This window comes from Schistocerca serialis, chromosome 12 (genome assembly GCF_023864345.2).
Source record: "Schistocerca serialis cubense isolate TAMUIC-IGC-003099 chromosome 12, iqSchSeri2.2, whole genome shotgun sequence".
NCBI lineage: Eukaryota > Metazoa > Arthropoda > Insecta > Orthoptera > Acrididae > Schistocerca > Schistocerca serialis.
Window position 1 is genome coordinate 16662099 of NC_064649.1, and position 24909 is coordinate 16687007.

Below are 24909 nucleotides of genomic sequence, written 5' to 3' on the forward strand. Positions count from 1 at the left end.
TAGTTTCTTTGGACAGGTAACAGGTAAGTGGTTTTTGGCTTTACAGCTGCCATCAGGTGTGTAAGGTAAACAAAAACTGAGGTACTTTAGAATTTCTGAAAAATGGACCTAGTACACCTCTCACATGTTTCTGTATTCATCATCTTCAGATTCTCATAAAAGACCCAAAACTGGATAACTGAAACTCGTTTAAAGGAGTGAAAAAAGTTGTAATCAAGACTTATGTGAGTAATTGTCAGTTAAGAGAATATAGTTGCATTTCTCTATTGAGAATTATCATCTTTTATCATTAAGACTGGCACAGTTGTTCGACCACTGCTTCCTCCACTATCATCATATTTGTTTATTTTCGTTCCCTTCTGAAATATTTGGAAACCTCTTTGTTTAATGGCAAATTAAAAAATTCGTAAGGAACACAGTTCCTCTGTCTTGTAACACACAAATAGAATGCTGTTTTCGAAATAGCTGTGCCAGTACGGCTCAGAACACTGCCATTTTCAAGGCATTCAGAGGAACCCTCATAGTGTGCCAAATTGCTGTTGAAGTTCATGTAACTGTTACTGTTACTAGTTTTGTCTGTTGAATGAATTATTTTTCACAAGTAAAAATTCGTTTTCAGTTAGTTGTGTGGTATACGAGTATCTGTGTTCCACCATCCCACTGGTGTATCAACTTTCCTTTTGTGTGATGCTCTTATGCCAGCACTTCAGTCAGTTTTGATAAAGACGTCAGGGCAAGCTAGCTATAATAGGCATTAGGTAGCAGAAATTTCACTGTTACTAACATTCTAATGTTAGTTTGCTGATCTGTTCACTTGGAAGTTTTTTCCATTATTTAGTGGTGACAATGGTAGTTTGCAACGTAATGTAATTATTTTGACCCTGATCTGCTTGTCATCCTGTTCAATGCATTTTTACTGAATTTTGAGTATTTTGTAATAAGATTCAGTGTGTGGTCCCTTTGTTTGTGGTAATGTTGCAGTGTGTATGCTTCAAACAGTAATTAGTTTAGTTGATACTAATGTATGAAGCACTGAACACTAATTTAAATTGACTAATGACTAATGTGATTGTTTTATGAACTGCTGACACAACACATAAATGACACCAGTTATCTTTAAGGTATTGTTGTGATAAGACTTAAACCAGTATAAAACAATTAAAGAGAAGTCATGGGCTCCACAGATGCTTGTTAATTCTGTGGAATAAAGCCAATAGTGCAGTAAAGTGGGAGTTTTTGATAGTCAATTAGGTTTTGGCTAAAATTAAACGTAAGGCTACATCAGGCAGTTTTTCAAATAATGCTTCTAGATCAGCATAGAGTCAGTCATGTATAGCCAACAGGGGGATTTTGGTAACAAACTAGAGGTGACAAAACAGATGTCTTTTTAATTCTGAAATTGAAAACTTATTATTTTGTGTATGTAACACTGCCTGTAGTTGTGGTTCATTTGGGGCGTGAGAGTTTACTTCAAATTCCTAGTTATAAAAATTTCTGCCTGCCCTTCTCTCATTGCCTGCCATCAGCATTACTCCTCAAAACATCTGTAAGAGCAATGGCACCTTAACCAAGTTACTTTCTCTTTGTCTTCTGTCAGATCTAGTGCTTCCCACTTTTAAATTAGTTTTGCCACCATATTCTAGCATGTTGCAAGGATTGTCTATCATCATGTCATATTATTTACTATTTTACAAGATTATTCTTTAGTTTGCCTGCATATAGAGTATCAATAATCATAAAGTGACAGCTGGTGAAGCTATATCCAGCAATAAAAATTATCTTTGCTTGCAGAAAATTTGTTGTAAATTATTGTTCTCATTCTGATTGTTGGCACACAGAGTTTAATACACCAATGGGGAAAAAAATACAATAAAAATTATGTAGAATAATGAAATTTTGTGAATACTTTAATCTAGGCATCATATTTAAGTGATTGACATTGCAACATCACAGGTTAATGTAAGCACAAGATTAAGCCAATGCAAATGAGAAATGCTGACAAATTAATAACTGGTATAACTGCCAGAATGTTGAATGTGAGCATGCAAACATGCATGTTTTTTGCTGTATAGGTGGTATATGTCTGTCTTTGGGATGGAGATCAGTGCCCACACTTGGTCAGTCAATACAGGGACAGTTAACGCTGTTTGTGGATGACGCTGGAGTTGTCATTGTACGATCCCATATGTGCTCGATTGGTGACAGATATGGTGATTGAGCAAGCCAAGGCAACAAGTAGACACTCTATAGAGCCTGTTGGGTAACAACAGCGGTATGTGGGCCAGTGTTATACTTTCGAAAAACATCCCATGGAATGCTGTTCACGCATGGCAACACAACATGTCGAATAAACAGATTGGTGTACAAATTTGTAGTCGGGGTGTGTAGGGTAACCATGAGAGAGGTTCTCCCGTTACACAAAGTTGCACCCTGGACCATAACTCCAGATGTAGGTCCAATGTATCTAGCATGCAGAGAGGTTGTTTGTAGGTCGCCAGTGGCCCCCCTTCTAACCAATACACAGTCACCACTGGCACTGAGGCACAACCATATTTCATCAGAAAACACAACTGACCTCCAGTGAACTCTCACTTGACACCACTGAAGTCACAAATGGCTGTGGTTTGAGGTAAGTGGAATGTATGCTACATGGTGTCTTGCTAGGAGCTGTCCTCGCAGTAATTGATTTGTAACAGTTGGTTCTTTCACAGTGGTTCTAACTGCTGCTATAATTGCTGTTGTAGATGTAGTACAATTTGCCAAAAACATACACCAAACACGATGGTCTTCTCTCCCGGTAGTGCCACGTAGCATTCCAAAGCCCAGTCTACCAGTCTACTTGCAACGATACACTCTCACGATCAGCGCTGCCAGTGATCGTGTATAGTGGCTACATTCCTACCATTCAGCTTCTCGCAGCCGTGTTACCCGGCATCATTCAAACTCAATGAAATGTTGATAATGGCACCTTTGCCGCCTTATAGGCAGTCTTTACCAACATCAACTCACCATGTCAAATCTCAAAGGTAACTAATGCTCATGACCATTACAGCATGTGTGATTTGCACACTTGCAGTGATGCTACTAGCATCACTCTTATACAACTGGTGTGAAATTTGAATAGACATCATCTTTCAGATGTAGAAATGCACTACCAACTTTCGTTTGTCGCACAACCCCTTCTTGATGTTGCTTTGCGTGTGTGTGTGTGTGTGTGTGTGTGTGTGTGTGTGTGTTTCTGATTAAAGCTGTGAATTGAATTTTTTGGACAGAGATAGTCCAACAATAAACAGTACATTTTGTGATCCCATCATTAATTGTTATTAATTAAATCCTTTGTCTGTATCATAGTCTGCTACTGCAGGAGAAAATGAATCATTATTTGAATAAATCAACAAATTGACAGAATCTACCAGTTACGATTGGCCAATTGGAGAAACAGATTTCGAGAGAAGTATCGTAGCATTGTCACTAATGTTGCATCAGGGGCTTTACAGTGTGGATATTTGTTCGTGTTCTTTTCCTGAATAATTTTTTATGATGAAAGTTGGTTACATCTATTCATTGCAGTCAAAACATTTCAAATTTAGTTGATTTTGAATATCTGGTGTATGAGCGCATTTAAAAAATAGAAAGTAAGACATTCTCTTTGTGAATTTTGCATTTTTGGACCAAGATTAAAAGTAAACGTGGCATTGTTTTAAAACTAAAAATTTATGCGCATGTCAAAGTGTCTGGTGTGCTTGCTATTGTCCATGTGTTACACCTGCAATTAAAAGCTATTTGAAGTTGTTCATATTTGGTGGAGCAAGAGGAAATGGGCTGTAAGATTAGTCCTTTAATGACTTTTTTCAGATTATGTTCAAAAAATAATCTTTTTATTAATGAAAAATGGATGACATTACCTAAAGACAAATAAAGACAGCTTTTATAGCCCAAAATAAGTTACAAAATTTTAAGAGCACAAATTATAAAATCCCTAGTATACTCGTGCACTGGACTTTGACTAAAATATCCTGAAACTTGAAGTCACTTTTTTTAGTTTCTGTGTAACTACAAAGTCTAACCATGTATTTCACAACAATTTCCGGTAAACATAAATCTTGAATGGCTGGCTGGAGCACAGTGGATGTATTCATCTCATACCACTGGTGAGCACTTCTCACTCAATTGGCGAACTGTCATTACTTTCAGTCTTCATTGAAGAAATATCACATTCTTCTACACTTTCTAACCTGCTAAATTCAGTGTCAAACTCAGGATCACTACAGCCATTCTGTGTTGAAAGCATTGTCTTAACAAGGAGAGTGTATGAAAGCACGTGTTTTGATGTCGAGTATCCAAAGCTGAACACTGTAAAGACGATATCTTGAGGCAGCCACCTCAACCAAAACACAATAGCCGGGCTACAAATGTAGGACCAGATGTTCTTTAGTGGGTGAGCACTTAACTATCACTGCTGAAAAGTATATACGCATTGCCCCTCTCTCTCCTCCCAATGGTCTGTTCTTCAGTTTGTCGAGTATACTCTGAATTTTAAGTTGCTATCAAAACAATAAAAACTAGATAACTCATGGTATTAAGCTAAGGAGTTGAAAATAATTATTTGGTCAAAGCGCTTGTAAATGACAAATTTAGGAATAGTTGTTTATCAAGTTTAATGTGCTACGCAAGAAATTTTACATATAAAGGAGCACAAGAAGTTATAATACTCTTGAGAATTTCAGTATGTGACACATGATTTGGATGGACTCTTTAAAGATTAGGCTGTTAGCAGTTATTGATTGTTGTAGCACTGTTCCTGCCTTTCATAGCTGATAGTGTTCCCATTTGTCTAAGGTGTGACAGTACACACGCACAAACCTCGAGTCCGTCAGCCGCGGGACAACGTGCTCCCCATGGCTAACAACAACAACAGCCGCAAATTTGCCTTCCTCTCCCAAGAGACGGTGCCAGACTACCGGCCCATCGATGTTAAGGTACGTTTAGTTACTGTTTGAGGTTAAATGACTATTCCGTTGCTTCTTAAATGAACACTGTAATTATAATTTTTTTGACACCTAGTATTGTAACTGGTTTGATGCGGCCACCACAGAGTCCTCTCCTGTGCCAACCTCTTTCACTTCGCAGTAGCAGTTTCATTCCTGCATCCTCAACTATTTACTTTGTGTATTCCAATTTCAGTCATGCCCTATAGTTTTCATCCTTGGCAGCTCCCTCTAGAACCATGGAAGCTATTATGTTATGACTTAACACATGTCCGATCATCCTGTCCTTTCTTCTTGTCAGTGTTTCCCATATGTTCCTTTTTTCCCCAGTTCTGTGGAGAACCTCCTTATTCCTTATCTTATCAGTCCTCATATTTTTAACATCCTTCCACAAACAACATTTAGAACACTTTGATCATTCTCTTTTTCAGTTTTCCCACAGTTTGTGATTCACTACCTTGTAGTGCTGTGCTTCGAACACACATCCTCAGAAATTTCTTGCTCATTTGCTGTTTCATAGTAGCTGCCTCTCTTGACGAGGAGTGCCGTCTTTGTTTGTGATACTCTGCTTTTTATGTCCTTTGTCTGTCATGTATTATTTTGCTTCCAAGGTGGCAGGATTCCTTAACTTTATCTATGATCATTCAAAAACATTCATACATGCAATAAGTCATTTATTCCACTGTGAGTCAAACAATTAATTCTTTTTTCATAGAATGCCATTGGTCACTGATGGCTTCACAGCCACACCCACACTAGCACTCTCTCACCTGACTGAAACCATGTCCACACGTCTTTCTTCAGACTGCCAAGGATTTGAAAATCACACAGTGAAAGATCTGGGCTGTACAGTTTATGTTGCAATGTTTCCCAACCAAATTGCTGGATCGTGGCCTTCACTAGATTGGTAGTATGGGGACAGGTGTTACTGAGCAAAAGGATGATTCTGTACGACATCCTGAGGGCAAACAACAAAACCAGCAGTGTATACATCCCATATCTCCCCCGCCAAAGAAATCCAAAACTGTTCACACAAGTTCCAGTAGGTCGTGACGACTTTCTTCTTCGACTGCAAGGGTTGTCTGCTTACAGAGTTCTTCCACTGTGGAATCACAATGAGTGTGCAGCACTATGAAGCACTTTGCAGAAACAGCTTTGCTCCATGAAGTCGAAATGCCCAGGAGTGCTGTCTGACGGAATCATCTTGCTGCATGATAACGCCCGCACCGACACTGCCGAGCAGACAAAGGCTACGCTTCTGCGATTTGGTTACGAAACATTGCAATGTCCTCCGTACAGCCCCAATCTTTCACCATGTGGTTTTCACATCTTTGGCGACCTGAAGAAAGAAGAGCGTGGACATTGGTTTCAGTTGGATGGGGAAGTTCAAGGTGCAGTTGTGGATCCATCAGCAGCAGACCATGTTCTACAAAACAGGAATTGATCGTCTCATCTCCTAGTGGGGTAAATGTCTTAATGCAGGTGGTGATTACTTTTCAGTGGAACCATTCTGTGTTCCTGTTTGATGGGTTAAGTTTTCATTTGACTGCTCCTTATATATTGTAATCCCTGGTTTTGATGTTAGATTTATTGCTACTCTTATCCCTGCTACTTCTCATTACTTTTGTCTTTCTTCAGTTTACTCTCATTCCATCTTCTGTGCTCATTAGGCAATTCATTTCATCCAACACGTTAGTTACTTGATACACCTATCTAATCTTCAATATTCTGCAGCACTACATTTCAAAACCTTCTAGTCTCTTCTTGTCTAAACTGCCTACCATCCCCATTTTAATACCTTACTAGGCCTAATACTTAAATTTGTATGTAATGTTAACATACTCCTTTTCTTCAGAAATGTTTTTCTGGCTATCATCAGTCTGTGTTTTATCCCCCTCTCTTCTACAATTATCAGTTATTTTGCTGCCCAAATAGGAAAACTCATCTACTACTTTAATGTCTCATTTACTGATGTAGTCCCCTCAGCATCACCTGACTTGATTCAACTAATATTCCATCACCCTTGCTTTACTTTAGTCTGTGTTCATCTTACAACCTCTTTTCAAGACACTACCCATACTTCACTTTGAACTCCTTCACCATCTCTGACAGAATTAAAACCTCATCAACAAACCTCAAAGTTTTAATTACTTCTCCCTGAAGTTGATTTCTCATTCCAAATTTCTCTCTTGTGTACTTTACAGCTTGAATAAATTCGAGGGATAGGTTGTAACACTCCCTACACAGTCCCTGCCTCCCTATCTCCTAAGATCCATCTTTCCATACATGCATGAATAATTTTTGTTAGTATTTTGCCATCATGATCCAATAAAGTGGTTGGTTCATTAATAATCACACTTGCCTTCCTTGGGAGTCAGAGTTAAATTTTGTGATAAGCTGATTGAAAAAGTCATAATATAGAAGTGTTTTTATTTCTGCACTTAGAGAGTAGGAAGTTGGGACAATCTACTTCGGGTTTTAAGAAAGTAAGCTTATCAGTCTAGTGTAAAATAGATTTCTTTTAAAAAGGCTATTATTTCTTAACAATGTCTGTTGATCGCTATACTTTCGACCCACCAAGAATCCATATTTGTCCGTCCCATTCCAAAAGTATGTTTTTTCAAACTGTTTAACACTCTGTTGTAGCCATCATCACTTTCTTACTTGATGAAAATATTTCCCCTCAAAGTCAAATTTTCAAACTGTGGTTAGGAAAAAGAACTTGTTGCTACATTAGGAGAATGAGGTCTGTGGTAAACTGGTTTGAATCATAGCTGATGCATGTTCACCATTCTCTCTTTCATTATGCTGTTTGAAGTGTTGTCCCAGTGAATGTACACTGGCCCCACCAATATGCAATGTAATTCTTTGTGCAGTCAAATAACAAAGTGCAACTGCAGCCACTTGTAGTGCTTCTGTTGTCAGAATAATTCATCAGGATTGTAGTCAGGATACCAAAAACAGCAAGACTACAATCTCCACAACCACCAAACCTTTGACTACTTTGTCAGCAGTTTTCATTGTTAATGTGAGGATCAAAGTTCATCCACTATTAAAAATCTGTGCAGAAAGGACTGTGGATTGGACCTTGCTGGATTTTGCATTGAAGAGTTGTTCCATATGCATCTTTGATCAAAAGTAGACTGTCACTGTTCCCAGTGCTAACAAAGCTTTTGTGCAGTGTCAGTCATTGGAAAGCTTACAGTAGCAATTATATGTAACACATTAATTTTTTGTTCTTCCTTTACTTCAGTATTAATTTCCTTGACGAATTTTTCATAGTGACCACAACAGCCTAGCTGGAGCACACTTCTGTTTCTGTTCCCCTGTAGCTACATACCAACAATCTTCTGTATCCCATGTCACACCACCTGCTTTACACGAACGTAGTATGCGTCTGATAGCTTCAGCAAAAACTTTAAAATGATACAATAATTTTGTGCATTTGCTGCCACAGCTGTTAATACTTTAACCCTTTCAGACCTGATTTTTTTTTCCCTGGAGGAAGGAAACATTTTTCTTTATATATTAATGCCCTTAGGTGATTTTTTTAAATGATTTTAGATGCAAGATTTATACAAAAATATGTACCCGTTTTCAAAATATACTTTGTACACTTGGCTTCATTTTATTGAATAAAATAACTAATAATGAAATATTCTCTATTGTAATAAATAAAATGACCATTCAATAATTACCATGCAAAATAACAATAACAGTATTCAATTATACAGTGGAATATAGTGAACCAACCACATCAGGGTATTCTGGTGTCACGAGCTGCTGCACACTGTTGTGATGGCTAACAGTTGGCAGCACTTGCACGTAATGAAAAGCTTGAACATTCACAAATGCATACCTCAGATTCCAATTGGGGGAAAATATTTCTATTGCAGCTAAGACACAGTAAAATCTTAAAGGTTTAATGTAACTGTGCATAAAACACCACCTCAGCTGCTGTTGAGAACAGGTTCAGTTTCCCCTACTGGTTCCATTCATTGAAGATCCTCTGATGCCCAGGACCATAAAATAATCACAGTTAGCAAAAACAAAATTTACTATTCTCCCATAGAAATTTGCCAGACTTAACAAACTTCCCTCGTATCCAGTACAGGGTATGTACTGAAAGTACTGTGTGCATGATAGGTACAATCACATAATGAGATCTGGCCTCTGTGTTTGTTGTTCCACATAGACCTGCAAGAAGTTGGTCATCAGGTGCCCTCCTTTGTAGCTTCAGAACAGTGGTATCGGTGCTGTTGAGGGGTAGAATATGTCTTACAATGCTGGCAAATGATTTGATTATGTTGATCAAAAAGTGATGTAAATATTGAAAGCTGTGGTGTTTTGTCATCTCCACATGTCTGTCACATAAAAAAAAAAAAAAAAAAATTCTTTGGTTTCCCTTATCCAATTGAGACTGCTAGTTCTTTTTCTCTTCCCCATTTTTTTTTATCCAGTTGCTAGATATTTTTTGGATTTCTTCTGTTGACTTTGTAGAAGTTTAAAATTATGATAAGTTGAAGTGCTAAAGTATTGAGAGAACATATTAAAAAATCAATTTTCTCCTCTTTTGTTTGCATTTGTAGTGTAAGAGGATAGTTTGAGAAGTTCTCAGAGTGAAATAGGAAAAAAAAAAAACAGTTTGCCTCAGTGAAACTATTTTTCATTTAGTCTCCCACTACACTAACACACTTAGTACAGTCATGTTCCAATGCCTTGATACAATTTTGAAAATTAGATACTTCCAGGCCTGCAAAGTACCTATCAACTTCTGCAGTCAGTTTGTCGTTTGAAACTAATCTCCATCCACTGAGGAAAATTTTGAATGTAGGGAAGGAGCGACATTGGGCAAATAAGGCAGGTGTGGCAACAATTAGTGTCATAGTTCATGTATTTTTACCACAGTAAGGACACTTGCATGTGGGTGCACGTTGCCTCAATGAAAGACGGCATTTTCCTTGCTAAACATGGCCATTTTTTGCATATCTCTCATTGTAGTTGGTTCAGGAGGTCAGCGTTGCATTTTCCCGTAGATGTATGACCAGTGGGTAGATAATCGATCAGCAGAATCCCTTTCACATCCCAGAAAACAGATACTGTGATCTTTCTCACTGAACGTATTTCCTCTGCTTATTTTTGCAGTGGTAAATCAACCATGTTTCCACTGCTTTTGACTGTTGGTTTGTCTCTTGGGTATAGCAATAGACTAGAGTTAGGTCTGTGGTCACATACTGATGCAAGAAATCTGTTGGTACCTTTTAAAACAGGTCAAACATTGTTCGGGCGTTTCCATTCTGATGCATATCTGGCTTTGTTTTAAGAGCCAGTACAGATTTTCTCATATCCAGTTCCATTGTTAAAATGTTCTATACCCATTCAGATGACACCTCTATAGCTTCACCAATTTGTCACATTTTGTCTGTGATCCTCCATCACCACTTTATGCACTTTCGCAATAATTTCTGGGATAGTGGCAAATGTTGGTCGGCCACTACACTGGTTCATCATCCAAGTTGTCCTAGCAAAATTGAAACTTGTTCATCCACTTAGCAACAGCTGAACATGAAGCAGCAGAGTCCCCCAGAGTGTTATGAAAATCAGCATGAATGTCCTTTGCTTTCATAACTTTTTTACGAAATACATAATCACTGCTCAGATCTCGACCTCCCACCCTCGTTTCCCCTCTCTTCCCGCCTCCAACTACAGAAATAACAACATAGGAATGACAAAGATATTCCCACCACATATCACTACCCCCGAGCACTGACACATCACATGTTTTCTCATAAAAGATGACTTATTATTATGCAGGAACCTTGTTGTGTTAGCACTGACCTCTGGTGGCAGTTCTGTGAACTTCCAGTTGTCTCCTATTTATTTCCTTTGTGTTTGGATCTCAATTTTCTGATTCCTGCTCATTCTCCATGCCCTGTCACCCACCTGATATGAATATCCCCCCCCCAGTACCTCAGATTTATTATTGAGTTAGCCAGCTACATTGATATGCGTTAAGTTTTGCTGCTGCTCTTTGTGCTGTATTCTGCTATTTATGCAAGCGCAGCTTTTGTAGTTGGAGTCAGTTCTTTTTTATTTTTCTTGGTATGTAATTGTGCAATCCTGTACATGAGACATTTCGCTGTGTTCTGGACAACTTTAATAAGGGGTGGAGGGGTGGGGTGTTGTTGCAGCTGCATACATGCTGTTGGGTCTTTATTCTTAGTGTCACGCATTGCGGGTATACTCCATCAGTCCAAAAAGTTCAAAGACTGATTTTATTCCTGGAATGTAAGTGATGTCAGTGAAGTAACTATAGTGGCAGCTTGAAGTAACAACTATAAACAACAGACATGCTTTGTACCAGCCAGTTGCAAGCAATGTTCAGTTGTGGATGTGCGGCCATAGGGTGTCAGTGTTGCGTCACAGACGGCAACAGAGCAACATGAGTAAATTGAGTATTAGTGATATTCTCCAGTGTGGTTTGAAGAAGAGACAAGTGTGTAAAGTTTGTCCCACTCACCGTGAATCCCAAATAAGATGACAACATGTACACCATGCTATCAAAAGTATCTGGACACCTGGGTGAAAATGACTTAAAAGTTCATAGCTCCCTCCATCGATAATACTGGAATTCAGTATGCAGCATGATGTGTGGCTTATGAGCAACCACTTGACCATGAAATCCAAGTTTTCTCTCCTCCCGCCTGTCGTAGTACTTGCAGTGGATCCTGATGCAGTTTGGAATTCCTGTGTGATGGTCTGGATAGATGTACACATTACGACCCTCTTCAACTGTTGGCAGTCTGTCAGTCAACAGATGTGGTTGGCCTGTACACTTTTGTGCTGTACGTGTCCCTTCATGTTTCCACTTCACTATCACATTGGAAACAGTGGACCTAGGGCTGTTTAGGATTGTGGAAATCTCGCTTACAGACAAGTGACACCCAATCACCTGGCGACATTCGAAGTGCATGAATTCCGCAGAGTGCCCCATTCTGCTCTGTCACTACATCTAATGACTACTGAGGTTGCTGATATGGAGTGCCTGGCAGTAGGTGGCAGCATAATGCACCTGATATGAAAAATGTGTGTTTTTTGGGGGTGTCCAGATACTTTTGATCACATGCTGTATGGGACTACCGTGATCTGGTTCAAATGCAAACACTAGTTGAACAAAATTCTGAAGAACTTTGCTGACAGTATCACATGTTTATATGAATGTTCTGTGCCTTGTACTCAAGTGAGGGGAAACTATACGGAACACCATAAGCCTTAAAATCACTGTCTTAACTTTCCTTTATTTTATGTTCATCTAGTCCTAGAAAAACTTTTTGTACTCTCTCTCTCTCTCTCTCTCTCTCTCTCTCTGACACACACACACACACACACACACACACACACACACACAGTAATCTAATAAAATAAATTTTGATAACTCTACTGCAATGACTGTTTGATTATTGCAGAATCGATGTTTGAATTGTTGTTTAGTTCTGTTTATTTAGATTTAGAAAACATTTTGTAGTAAAGAAATAAAAATTATGTACTAAAAAGTTAAATAGGTTGCACCCCAGCAGTAAAAAGAGTTACAAAACACACAATTTGTCAGTTATTCAGTGTTGTTTGGCTCTTATGTAGAGGCACATTCATACAAAATTGTTCCTGCCTTTTTTTCTTCTGTCTAGTTTTGGGCAAAATAACATTTCAGTAACTAGACTGTAACTGTGTGAACAGTACCCGCCAGTATGAATGAGGCCTCCATTGTTATCAGCTTTCTGTGATACCCCTTCCCACACAATTTTAACAGAAATCTATGTCCAATATTGGGTAGAGAGAGAGAGAGAGAGAGAGAGAGAGAGAGAGAGAGAGAGAGACTACCCAATTTTTCTCCGGAAGTTAGCAACAATGATTATCAGTGTTAGTTACTTAACAAATTTGCAAATAACATACATTTTTACCCTATACTCTTCATGGATCAGCTAACAGTGCAACCTGACCACATTCTGCTCCCCATACCTTCCAAACTCTGGACACTCTCCTGCAGTACTGGATCATCTTTGTGCGATCTCACAGTTTTTAAGTAATGTTGCAGAGAACTATGTTCTGCAGTTTGATCCTGTTACCAGATTGTACCATCACCTATGATCTTCAGGTCATTATTATAAACAAAAAAGAAAAAGAGAAATTAATACTGTAAGTCATGCAGATGTCTATGTAGTTTTTAAAGATAACCACATTAACATTTTACAAGCTTGTGATCCCTAGACATCATATTTGACCCATGTCTGGAAACGTGCTGTTTCCATGCTACAGCCTGTATTTTATTGGGCCTGACCCAGTACATCACTTGTTTTTACTATTTCACCCATTAATATCCAAAGAAATTGCTCATGTATTCGTCAGTGGGTTCTCTTCGATGTGATGCAGTATGGCCTCATCCGATATGGGTGTGCAGCATCTCCTTGGAGCACAGCAGTTGTGCCTGCTGACAGTGAAGGTATCCTTTCTCAAAACCTTTCCGTAATTGTGGTGAAAAGGGTACACAATGGAGTCAGACATTGTGGAGAACGATGACATTGGCATATCTGACATAACCAACCCCCATCGTGGCTACCTTTTTGCATAGGTACCTAGTAAAGACATTTCCAAATGGCTGTAGCGTGGAAATGGTATGTGTCCAGACATGAATTAAATTTCAGAGTATTGTCTCCACAACCCCTCTTACAAGTCCTTGAGGGTTTTAGATATATGTAATGTACTGTGATGTGCATGTGTGGGTTGTGGAGGGTATACTTGTGTGCAATTTTTTTTTGCCAGTTTATGATAAAAAAAGAAAGATTGACTCTTTAACTACTATTTTAACTTTTCATAGTGTTTTTTTCACTCTTGCCTTCATTCTTAAGCATGTGTTTGTATGTATATCTATTTCTTCTTTGACTAATTTATTTTTTTATAATTTCTGTGCATCAACTTTTCTCTGTAGAAGAGAGCGGTACGTATTTGTATAAGAATTATGCCACATTGTAAATGTTTGTAATATTCACAGCTGAGAAGAATGTGTGCTATAGGAACTTTTTTGCTATGATTGGGGAATGAGGTGACATAGTCTATAGCATGCTACATTTTCACGGACGCTTACGTGAAAATTGTAACTGTGACCAGCTCGAAAAGATGTCAGTGATATAAAGATGTTAAACTATCTCACGTATCCAGTGCATTGATACTTCTGGAATATTGTTGGTCATATTTTCTATTTTTGTACATGGTATCAGCAACTGCTGTATTTCTGATTCATATTTTGTTTTATTTAGTCTAAACATTGCCAGTGGTATAATTTTCACATCTGTTTCTTGCTTTTAGGGTGGATGTCATGTCTGCATTCACATTTCACTTGAGGTTTCTTATTCAGTAGTGGGGCTGTACACAGGAAATAGACTCATAAGGCTGACAATCACGTCTATTAGTAAGCCATCATTTTTGGGGCATCCAATGACACAGTTTGTGGTCACTTACAGGGCACAAAGGAAAAGGGTCACAGGGGGGGGGGGGGTGAGGTGGATAGGACTGTTTACTCTCTCACCCCTCACAGACATTCTTCTCAGCTGCCTTCCGTAGAGTAGAGTGAGTACTTCCTGGATGCACCTCAATATTACTCTTAACAGTTTTATTGTAATTGGTATGCCATTTATTCATTTTCTTCCTGTTGTTTTCCCCTTACAATGTCTCTAATTTTATAATTTAGTCAATCTAAGGTCTTGTAGATATCTTCAACTGCACTTAAGTTGTACACAGAGCACTTTGTAAAGATAGAAGAAAAGAAAACTGGAGGGAAGTGGTTCTGTGGCAGAGACTGTTGTTTCTTCCTTGGGAGGTGCAAAATTCAAATCCCTGTCCATCCGTTGTGATTAAAGTCTCGTTACTGGCAATGTGTGCGTGTGTTCTAAACAACAATAGAAATTTGTGAACACAGCTATGGTACTGCATTTAAGTTCTTGGTTATGTGCACAAAAACTGCTTTATTAAGAGTCTTTATGAATTCCACTGTTTGTATTCCACAAAGGATTTTCCGGTGTGGTGTGTAGAGGTTTGATGTACATTCCATTCAAACGCTGTAACTGATATATGCTTAATTCTTCGAAGTAAAAATTGTGTGCTTAATTCTTCAGAAAAAAACTGCAAAGTAAAAATCAAACTGATTTCATTCAATATTTATTTCAAAATGAAATTAGCTGTATGTTGTACAAAGGTAGAAAATACGGGAAATTAAATGAGCAGTCATCACTGTTCCTTTGTCAAGTTAAAAATATCAACCCTACATAGGAAAACTAGTCCAAAAAATCATATTATTTGAAATATTTGTTTATCATGTTAAAACGATGTTACGACAAATGTAGGGGGTTATTATAAAGCCTTAATTATTACTTCAGAAACATCAAACTGTGACCACAGAACTCCATGATGGAGTTCGTCCTTCTCTAGATGTCCACCGTTGAAAGCAAAACATTTTTATCAACGGTTGATGACTTGCCAGAGACCTCAGTTACAAAAGTCTGCATTTAAACTGTTCAGGAAATTTTCCAGTACAATATTAACTTGCAGTCTGGGAATGGCTGCCATGTAATCGTTTCTTCACCTGAAGAAAGATGTAGTCACTGGGCCTCTTGTCAGGAGAATACAGGCTGTGAGGCTGAATTTGATAGTGTGGAAAAGCAGCATGTATAAATGTGTCCTGTGCAGAGTGAACTGCGGTACTGTCGCGGAGCAAAAATGTCCCTTTGGACAGCTTTTTGAGATGCTTCATTCGCTCATTAATTTGTCCATTCACCAATTCATTTGGTCATTCGTTCATTGTGTTCTGTAGATACTATCGAAAAGAAAAACCTTCAGGGATGTGGAATGAGTTGGGTGTATATTAACGTGAGACAAGGACATCATAGAAACTCGATCTATATGTTGCATTAACAATGAACTATCACTACACTGCTTAATGCTGTTCACACCTAGGCATCTAAATTTGAGTAAATTTGTAAGAAAGCTTCTACTTCGAGAACAGCTACTTCCTCCTCAGTTTTCCAATACAGCTGCTGTTTATCTGTTAATGGTATGCTCGTACATGTACGTAATTGCAATTGGATTTTATAACCTATAAATACACAGTCCTATTTACACAAGATCCATCCAATAAAGAACTGGAAAAGTTGTATGAAAAATACAAAACGTTGATAAAACTTGTGCTTCTTTGTTGAAACCAATTGAAACACACTGTAGGATGGCAGTGCATTGTGGTGAAAGTTGAATCGAATGCAAGTGTAAGAATGGGCAGATAATTTCAAACGGGATGTGCCAAGTGTTGAAGATTCACCGTGCCCAGGATACTCTGTCTATGCAGTCACAGAGAATAACATTGCGAGAGTTGTGTTGGTATGGGAAAATGGGCATGAATGTTGTTGCAACAACAATGAACATCAGTGTCATATCAGCCCACTGTATTGTTCATAATGTACTGATGATGTTTGAGAAAGTGTTTGCAAAGTGTGTTCCAAAACATTTGTCATCATAAATGAAAAAAAGGTGCAGGAATATGTGCAGGGAGACGTCAAGTCTCTTCATACTCTAACTTGCAATGTACCACATGCAAACTGCATGTGTCAGGAAGCCGTAGTGTAACAGCGATGTGTAGATCTAGTGCTTAGCTGACGTACCTTGTCGGTCCTGCATCTCTGAAGTCCATCTATGATATCCATATCGGTCAGACTTACCTTACTTATCTACATGACAGTTTACAGCTTGTCGCACACTGGCATATAAATTTTGATAATGAATGTGCTACAGATATTATACTCTCTGAAAGCTGTTCCACTTGCAAATATGTCGCAGACAAATCTAGTTGAAGCTCAGTATATTGCTGAGGCCCACTGTCTTCCAGTATTGTAGACGTACATTTGTTACAGCAATAACACAAAGTTCCAGTTGCTTGGATCAGAAAAGTAAACATAACTTTGAGCTCTCGGTCCTAGACTACTGACACACGAGAAAAGTTACTGGCGCCAGAAGGTACAATACTACTCTCCTCCAATTCTGGTATGCTGAGAAACCTGTACCTGTCACGCAGGTCTTGCTACCACACAGCCAGGGTAGTTTAGGAAATGCTGGCACTTTCTCAACTAATGCAAAATAATGGAATTCTCTCCCTGTCACAACTGGATGCTAATCAGTGATGATATATTCATAACACTGAGACTGTACACATGGAACAGGGAAGACAGCCAACTTACCTACATGCATTGTAGTAATGGTTTTGTGACTGGCATAAGGTCTTCACCAAACAAATTCACTTGTATGCAACTTGGCTCCCCAAAACATCACTTATGTAATACATACAAAGACAAAGCATATTTTGCCACAACTGTAGAGCCACGTCTTAATAAAAGTCTGCTCGCTCGGTGCTCCCACCGCACTCTTCTTGAACAGTGGCACGTCGTTCCACTACTGCCTGGCAGTGGCAACAATTTAATTACAACCTTGCCTTTGAGAATTATTAATATTCTTTATATTACAGTGCCTTCCACTGATGATACGAGTGAGACCCTTACACAATGATATCTCCTCCTAACTATTAAAGTCCGTAACATTTTCAGACCCTACTTTGCCTCTGACTTTCTAGGTTACCTCGGAACTGACCACTCATTCGGAAGGAAGAGCTGTAAACTATGCAGTATTTTAGCTGAGGACACAGTTTGTATCCATCCATCAACCTTCAAAACTTTCCAGGCCCCACGACTTCACTCGCACTCCAGTGACTCCCGCTATCTCGACCACTGCCTCCCCCCCTCTGCAACAGAGGCAGAACCCACTCGCTTTGGTCACTCGTGAATTAAGATCAATCAGCTGGATTGAAACTTGAATATCTCACGATCCACATCTAAGATCATTTTGTGGTTTTCATCAAAACTATTCTAATAAGATTCTCAATGCAGTTAAATATGCTTGTACTTGCTCAGTTTTTTCTTTAATAATTTTAATTTACCAAATCGTGGATGAGGGGTACAAAGAATGTGGACAGTGGACAGACATATCACTGCCATGTCCCATGGTGGTGCATTGTTGTAACACATTTCCACCAAATCAACGTATTGTTCCCCTTCAATTGCAGAAAACAAGTTATCTCACAATACTTCACTGTCAGTGGATTGTGCCGTTTTGGTCTGTTTCCTCTAGTTGTGTGCTACAGCACTGTGGCACGAAGACTTTAATATCTACCAGGGCACTCGTATATATCAGCAAACAAACAAAACATTAATTAAGTAACTTTATTTTTTCTAGGTTATAATTGTGACTACGTACCCCTCATATAAGAAATGCTACCTAAAAGTCCCCAAAATCTATCACTAAGTACAACCCCAGATGTTTCCTTCTCGCATCCTCGCTTGGGCCACTTTAGGATGTTGTGAAAGAGTTCTCCATTGCTCATCTGACCACAATGTATGTGGATAATCCCATCAGTATCAAAGAAACAAAACAATGAGGATTTGATGTTGTTCTGAACTTGACAGGCTTTCTTTGGTTGAGGTGAAATGGTCCCTACCTTCAGGATGATTCATCACCTATAATGACATTAGAAAGAAAATCTGAATCAATTTGGAGTTCTTTATTTTCCCTGCAGACATTCATGTTTTGCTTTCTGATCATCACTAAGCAGTCGTAGTACGAACTTTGCAACAATCCTTCTCGTGTTCAATTTTTCTGACAAAATCCACTGACGTGTGATATGATAATCCCACTATGTTATAGATGTCGTGGATGGTCTGCCTTCACTCTTTCGTAGTCGCATTCCAAAGAGTACTGATTTTCTGGTGTAGTGCTGGTAGATGGTCTTCTCAATCAATCATCAACATTATCAGTAGATATCCAGCCATTTTTAAAATGTGTAAACCAGTCATTTGTTTGTGTCTGGTCACGTCATTAATGAATGCTTGCACTAATGTATAACTTGATACAGCAACTGTGTCCTCTCAGGTAGGTCATTGTAAAATTGTATATAAAAACAAAGATGAGGTGACTTACCGAACAAAAGCGCTGGCAGGTCGATAGACACACAAACATACACACAAAATTCAAGCTTTCCCAACAAACTGTTGCCTCATCAGGAAAGAGGGAAGGAGAGGGGAAGACGAAAGGAAGTGGGTTTTAAAGGAGAGGGTAAGGAGTCATTCCAATCCCGGGAGCGGAAAGACTTACCTTAGGGGGAAAAAAGGACAGGTATACACTCGCACACACGCACATATCCATCCACACATACAGACACAAGCAGACATATTTAAAGACAAAGAGTTTGGGCAGAGATGTCAGTCGAGGCAGAAGTGTAGAGGCAAAGAAGTTGTTGAAAGACAGGTGAAGTATGAGTGGCGGCAACTTGAAATTAGCGGAGATTGAGGCCTGGCGGATAACGGGAAGAGAGGATATACTGAAGGGCAAGCCCTTCAGTATATCCTCTCTTCCCGTTATCCGCCAGGCCTCAATCTCCGCTAATTTCAAGTTGCCGCCACTCATACTTCACCTGTCTTTCAACAACTTCTTTGCCTCTACACTTCTGCCTCGACTGACATCTCTGCCCAAACTCTTTGTCTTTAAATATGTCTGCTTGTGTCTGTATGTGTGGATGGATATGTGCGTGTGTGCGAGTGTATACCTGTCCTTTTTTCCCCCTAAGGTAAGTCTTTCCGCTCCCGGGATTGGAATGACTCCTTACCCTCTCCTTTAAAACCCACTTCCTTTCGTCTTCCCCTCTCCTTCCCTCTTTCCTGATGAGGCAACAGTTTGTTGCGAAAGCTTGAATTTTGTGTGTATGTTTGTGTTTGTTTGTGTGTCTATCGACCTGCCAGCGCTTTTGTTCGGTAAGTCACCTCATCTTTGTTTTTATATATAATTTTTCCCACGTGGAATGTTTCCTTCCATTATATTGATATCATTGTAAAATTGCAAACACGAGCAAACGTCAATATGGGAAACTGCTCGACAACAATAAACGTGCCCACTAAGATTGAAACCACTAGGCATACTGATGCACGAAACATGTATTACGCTGCTCTTAGTGGTGTTTGGTTGTACTACCGTTTGTAAGTAGGGCTCGAACAAATTTTGAGAATTTTTGGGTAACACTTCATGTTATTCATTGCAGTGTAGAAGTGCCAACATTTGTGGCAAGTGGGTAAAGTATCTCATTAAGTGTTGGCCAATACTTCTCATTGGAGTGATGGTGTGTCCAATAGTCTTCAGTGTCTCTAGGTGCTGTGTGCAAGTGCAGTGCAACACCTGCCAGCATGCAAATGCTCTGTTTCCAGTTGATCTTGTTCAGAAAATTGTTACTCTAGGAAGAAATTCCTTACAGTGGGACAGGTGATAGGGAAACAATACATCATTTTGGTAAGATATATGAGAATGCAAACTAAAATTTAAATGTGATTTCAGAGCACAACACATTGCCACATATAATTTTGATAACTGTTCTTTATATTTTTTATAATATGCACAATTTACAATGGTAGTACTTTGAGGAGGGAGAATTAATAGAACACAGTGCTTATGAGAAGGGAAGGGAAATTATGACAGGGCAACACAGTGCTTGGATTATATTGCAAATTTGAGGACATTTTATGTAAGAAATGTGTTGTTTTGACTTCAGTATTACGAAAAGGATAGATTGATTCATTGTCATAGGAAAGGATAGATTGCTGCTCACTGTATAGTGGACATGTTGAGTTGCAGACAGGCATGACAAAAAGACTGCTGTATGTTTAAGCTTCAGCCAAAAGGCCTTCGTCTAAAGCAGAAAACACACACACAATTTCACACAAGCAAAACTAACGCACATACATAACCATTGTCTCTGGCCTCAGTGGCCAGCTCAAATGTATAACAGTCTTTTTGTTGTGCCTGTCTGCAACTCAATATCTCATCTGCTGGATTTTTCTTTTACCTATAGTTTGTATAATGTTCCTCATTGACCTTTTTTCTAATTTTTGGCATTGTATATGTAACATAATTATATGTATTACTCAGAATGTTTTGCCTTCCATATGCTGAATGTACACTACATGCTTTATATCACAGGTTAGCCCTCCTACAGAGAAGAGCCAGAAGACGGAAAGCAACCAAACCACAAAATTCCAGCAGCTGCAACAGATGTTTGCAAACAGAGCATCTGGACAGGTCAGTACGCAAAGCAACCAAACCACAAAATTCCAGCAGCTGCAGCAGATGTTTGCAAACAGGGCATCTGGACAGGTTAGTACCCAGCACCTTTTCATCGTTTGGAAATTACCTGTAGTGCGATATTCGTAATATTTCGCTAACGATGAGGCGTATCAGTATGGGATTTTGAGTAGTTTTAGTCGACCATAATATTATTGCACCTGGGAGTGAGACCACTTCATTCGGCTTTTCGTGAGTTTTTATCGTGATATTTCACAAGGGCAAGTTGAACATCTTATAGTACATGCACAACTGTCTCGAAATCGTTCACAGTATGACGCAATTTCCTCAGTCAGTACTGTGCTTTTCTACTGGAATGTCACTGTTTGTTCCAGTGGTGACTATAGGAGGCCAAATGCAATAATATTGTGGTAGGGTAACATAGTACACGTTGTTCTTGTTGTTGCCGTTTTCGTCAGTCTGAATACTAGTGATGCAGCCTTCTGTTCTGTCCAGTTCATGTCCGGATAAGTACTGCACCTGACATCAACTTGAACCTGCTTAGTGAAATCAACCCTTGGTCTCTTCTGCAATTTACCCCCCCCCCCCCCCCCCCTCCCCCGCTCCACACTTGCCTCCATCACAAAATTTACTAATCCTTGATGCTTCAGGGTGCTGTCTGTCAGCTAATTTTGTCTTTTAGTCATGTTGTGCCATAGATTTTTTGTGTCACCAGTATAATTGGGTATGTCTTCATTATTTATGTTATACGCCCATATAGCATTAAACATTTGTTGCACCTTCTAATTGTTCTGCCAATAGTTAGTTACAAGGGCATGCTGAAACATAATTCCTCTGAATTTATGTGAAAACTCTTAAAGCTTTTTAAATCAAACTAACTTTCTTAACATTGTGCATCTTTACTCTTCATGTCTACATATTTATTTCTCAACGGTCACCCTGGAAATGAACACATTTCTCCCAACGAGAGACCACTGTAGACTATTTGATTGTGTTGATGGAGTCATAACCTCACCTCACTTTGCAGTGCTTCATCACTATCAAATTGAACTCTTCAAAGGTGTTGTGGAAACAGATCAATTGGGAGTGTACGAGGGCTGTTCAGAAAAGTAAGGTGACTTTTCAAATTGCGCAGGCAACGTACATTCGATTATCGAGGGTGTGTTTTCCCCCCCCCCCCCCCCCCCCCCCCCACATATCTCGAACATATGTTCACAGTTTCAAGCCTACAGCATACTTAGTTTGTTTTTGACAGATAACAAGGTTAGACATACTTTAGTATGCTCGGCGATGTTCGATTATTATGAAAAATGAAGCAAAGAATTTGCATCAAATTTTTGAGGAAAAATGGAATCAAGTGCTCCAAAACACTTGAAATGTTGACAATGGCATACGGCAAGCCTGCTGTAAGTAATAAAAAATTACATGTGGTACAAGCTCCTCCAGTGTCGAGCAGATGCCATTGATGAACCTCGCTCTGGACACCCCAGCACATCAACAGATGATAACATTGAATCTGTGAAGAAAATTGTTTTGGGTCAATCCATACCAAGTGGTCCAGCACTGGTTGCTTGACCATCTCAGAAAAATTTTATACTTGTTGGGTGGATTCTCCAATGTTTAGCAGACACAATAATATTTTTTTAAAAAAATGATTGTTTATTATTTTGAAACGGCGGCCATATTTGTCCCAAGCTGCATCGTTTTTTCGTATTTGCCAGCATCTGCATTTTTTACAATTATTCAGTAGTGGATTGTCCTAAGCCTTTCAGATAAAATGCATTTAGTTCAACACACTATGGGCTACAAATTAACATCACTATCATTTAGCTGAATGTATTCTTTAATGTATTTTTAATAGTTCAAAGGTATCAGCCACAAATTAAAAAACTCAATTTTTGAACACTAGTTTTCCAAAGAAAGTTTAATTTCTCTGCTTTAATATTTTTTCTGCTATTACACTATATAGTATAGTTACTTTTTATAGAGTATCAATGATGAGCAGCTTACACTTTAAAAAAATACACCATTTTAAATTTAAAAAATACACTATTTTAAAAAATGGCATTTTTTAGTTTTTCCATTTCCGGCATGCAATATCTTTGTTGGGGGACCAAATAAAAATCTGGAAATTTCACAGTTAATAGACCTTTATGATATCAAACTTGAGTATAAATTTCAACTTTGAGATTCAATTGGAAAAATATTACAAACACGAGTCAAAAATACGCTTTTTAACATCTGCGATATCTGGTAGGTCAATCAAATAAAGTATACCAATTGCATAATGTAACACACCACATTACACTAGCTAATGATTATCTGTCAAAACGATGCTATGGTAATTGTTTCAGCAGGCTAACAATTGCATCGGCAAGCCTATATAAGTCTGGGTGTTGTCTTCCCCCTTACACCAACAATTGTCTACTCACACTTATTTAGTTACAAGTTCTTGAAGTGTGCAGTTGAAAAATAGTGTCTCAGTGTTCTGTTGGTGTTATTATTAATGAAGCATATCATAAAGCTGAGTATGGAGTGTATCTTAAATACATTACTTTAATCGACGATTACAGTGAAGAAGAAAAAGTGTTGTTTTACTTAAAAGTCGGCCCAGAGGTCAAATCAACCTGCAAGTAGCATGAAATGAAATACTTAAAAAAAATTTCATCACGTTTTTGGTCAGTCTTGCATGGACCCTTTTGAGAAACATAAGAAACCTATAACAAAAGGTCTACGAGAAATAACATTTGATTGTTATTCTAAAAATAAAAGCCGTTTTGTCAGTCTCATACCAGGAAAATCATTGTGTCCAACATGTTATTCTAAGATATTTATAGCTCACAAGAGAAAGGATAGTGAAACCTCAGATACAGAATTTTGTGACTTATCAGCAACCATTAAAAAGTAGACACAGCTTGTGAAATCCTGGGTATATCGCCTGCTAGTAAAATTAGAAAATTAAGTCAAGATAAAAGACCAAATGCCTTGAATACAGAAATTGAGAAAGTGGCAGCTACAGCCGAATAGAATTTGGAAATTTCATTTCAAAATACAATTTGTACTAAAACAGATGGAAGTTCTAAGACTTCACCGACAGAATATGATGATTTGTTAGAAAAACTAAAAACTAAATGCAGTACTTCAAACAAAGAGGATAAAATTAAGATCATCAATTTAATGGCGAATTCTTGTTGTAAAGCAAAAGTTAGTGATGAATTTAGTGTGTGAGAACATGTTTTTAAGTTAACAAGGCAGTTAGTAAAAAGCACAGGGAATTTTACCAGCATTAAAAAAGAAAAGTGCATCTAATTTGGTAGATGAAAACACAATCAATAAAGTTATTAAGTATTACGATGATGCCAATAACAGCTGTTTGATGTCTTGCAAAAAAGACTGTGCTTCTTTGAAAGAAAATGGTTCGAAGATTCAAAGACAAAAAAGGTTAATATTGTGTAATTTAAATGAACTATTCACTGAATTTAAAAAAGAAACTCCTGACATTAAAATTGGAAGATCAAAGTTTTAAGAGTTGATACTAAGCTGGTGTATTGTTGCAGGGGCATCTGGCACCCGTAATGTTTGTGTTTGTTTGTATCATCAAAACGTAAAGTTGATGATAGATGGGGCCAATCTTAGAGTTGACTATAAAGACCTTTTGGCAATTATGGAATGCAATATTGGCAGTCACAATTGTATGATCAAGGGAGAA

At 38.4% G+C, this 24909-nt stretch overlaps 1 protein-coding gene across 3 annotated transcripts in view; it reads left to right on the top strand.

Moving 5' to 3' along the window:
* The window catches only part of LOC126428056 (coronin-2B-like), a 126030-nt gene that overhangs the window by 84248 nt on the left and 16873 nt on the right, over window positions 1-24909 (top strand). For all 3 annotated transcript variants that reach the window (XM_050089932.1, XM_050089930.1, XM_050089931.1), the window contains 2 exons: window positions 4840-4979; window positions 21099-21197. In XM_050089932.1, the coding sequence (XP_049945889.1) occupies window positions 4840-4979; window positions 21099-21197 (239 nt within the window). The remainder of the gene's footprint in view (window positions 1-4839; window positions 4980-21098; window positions 21198-24909) is intronic.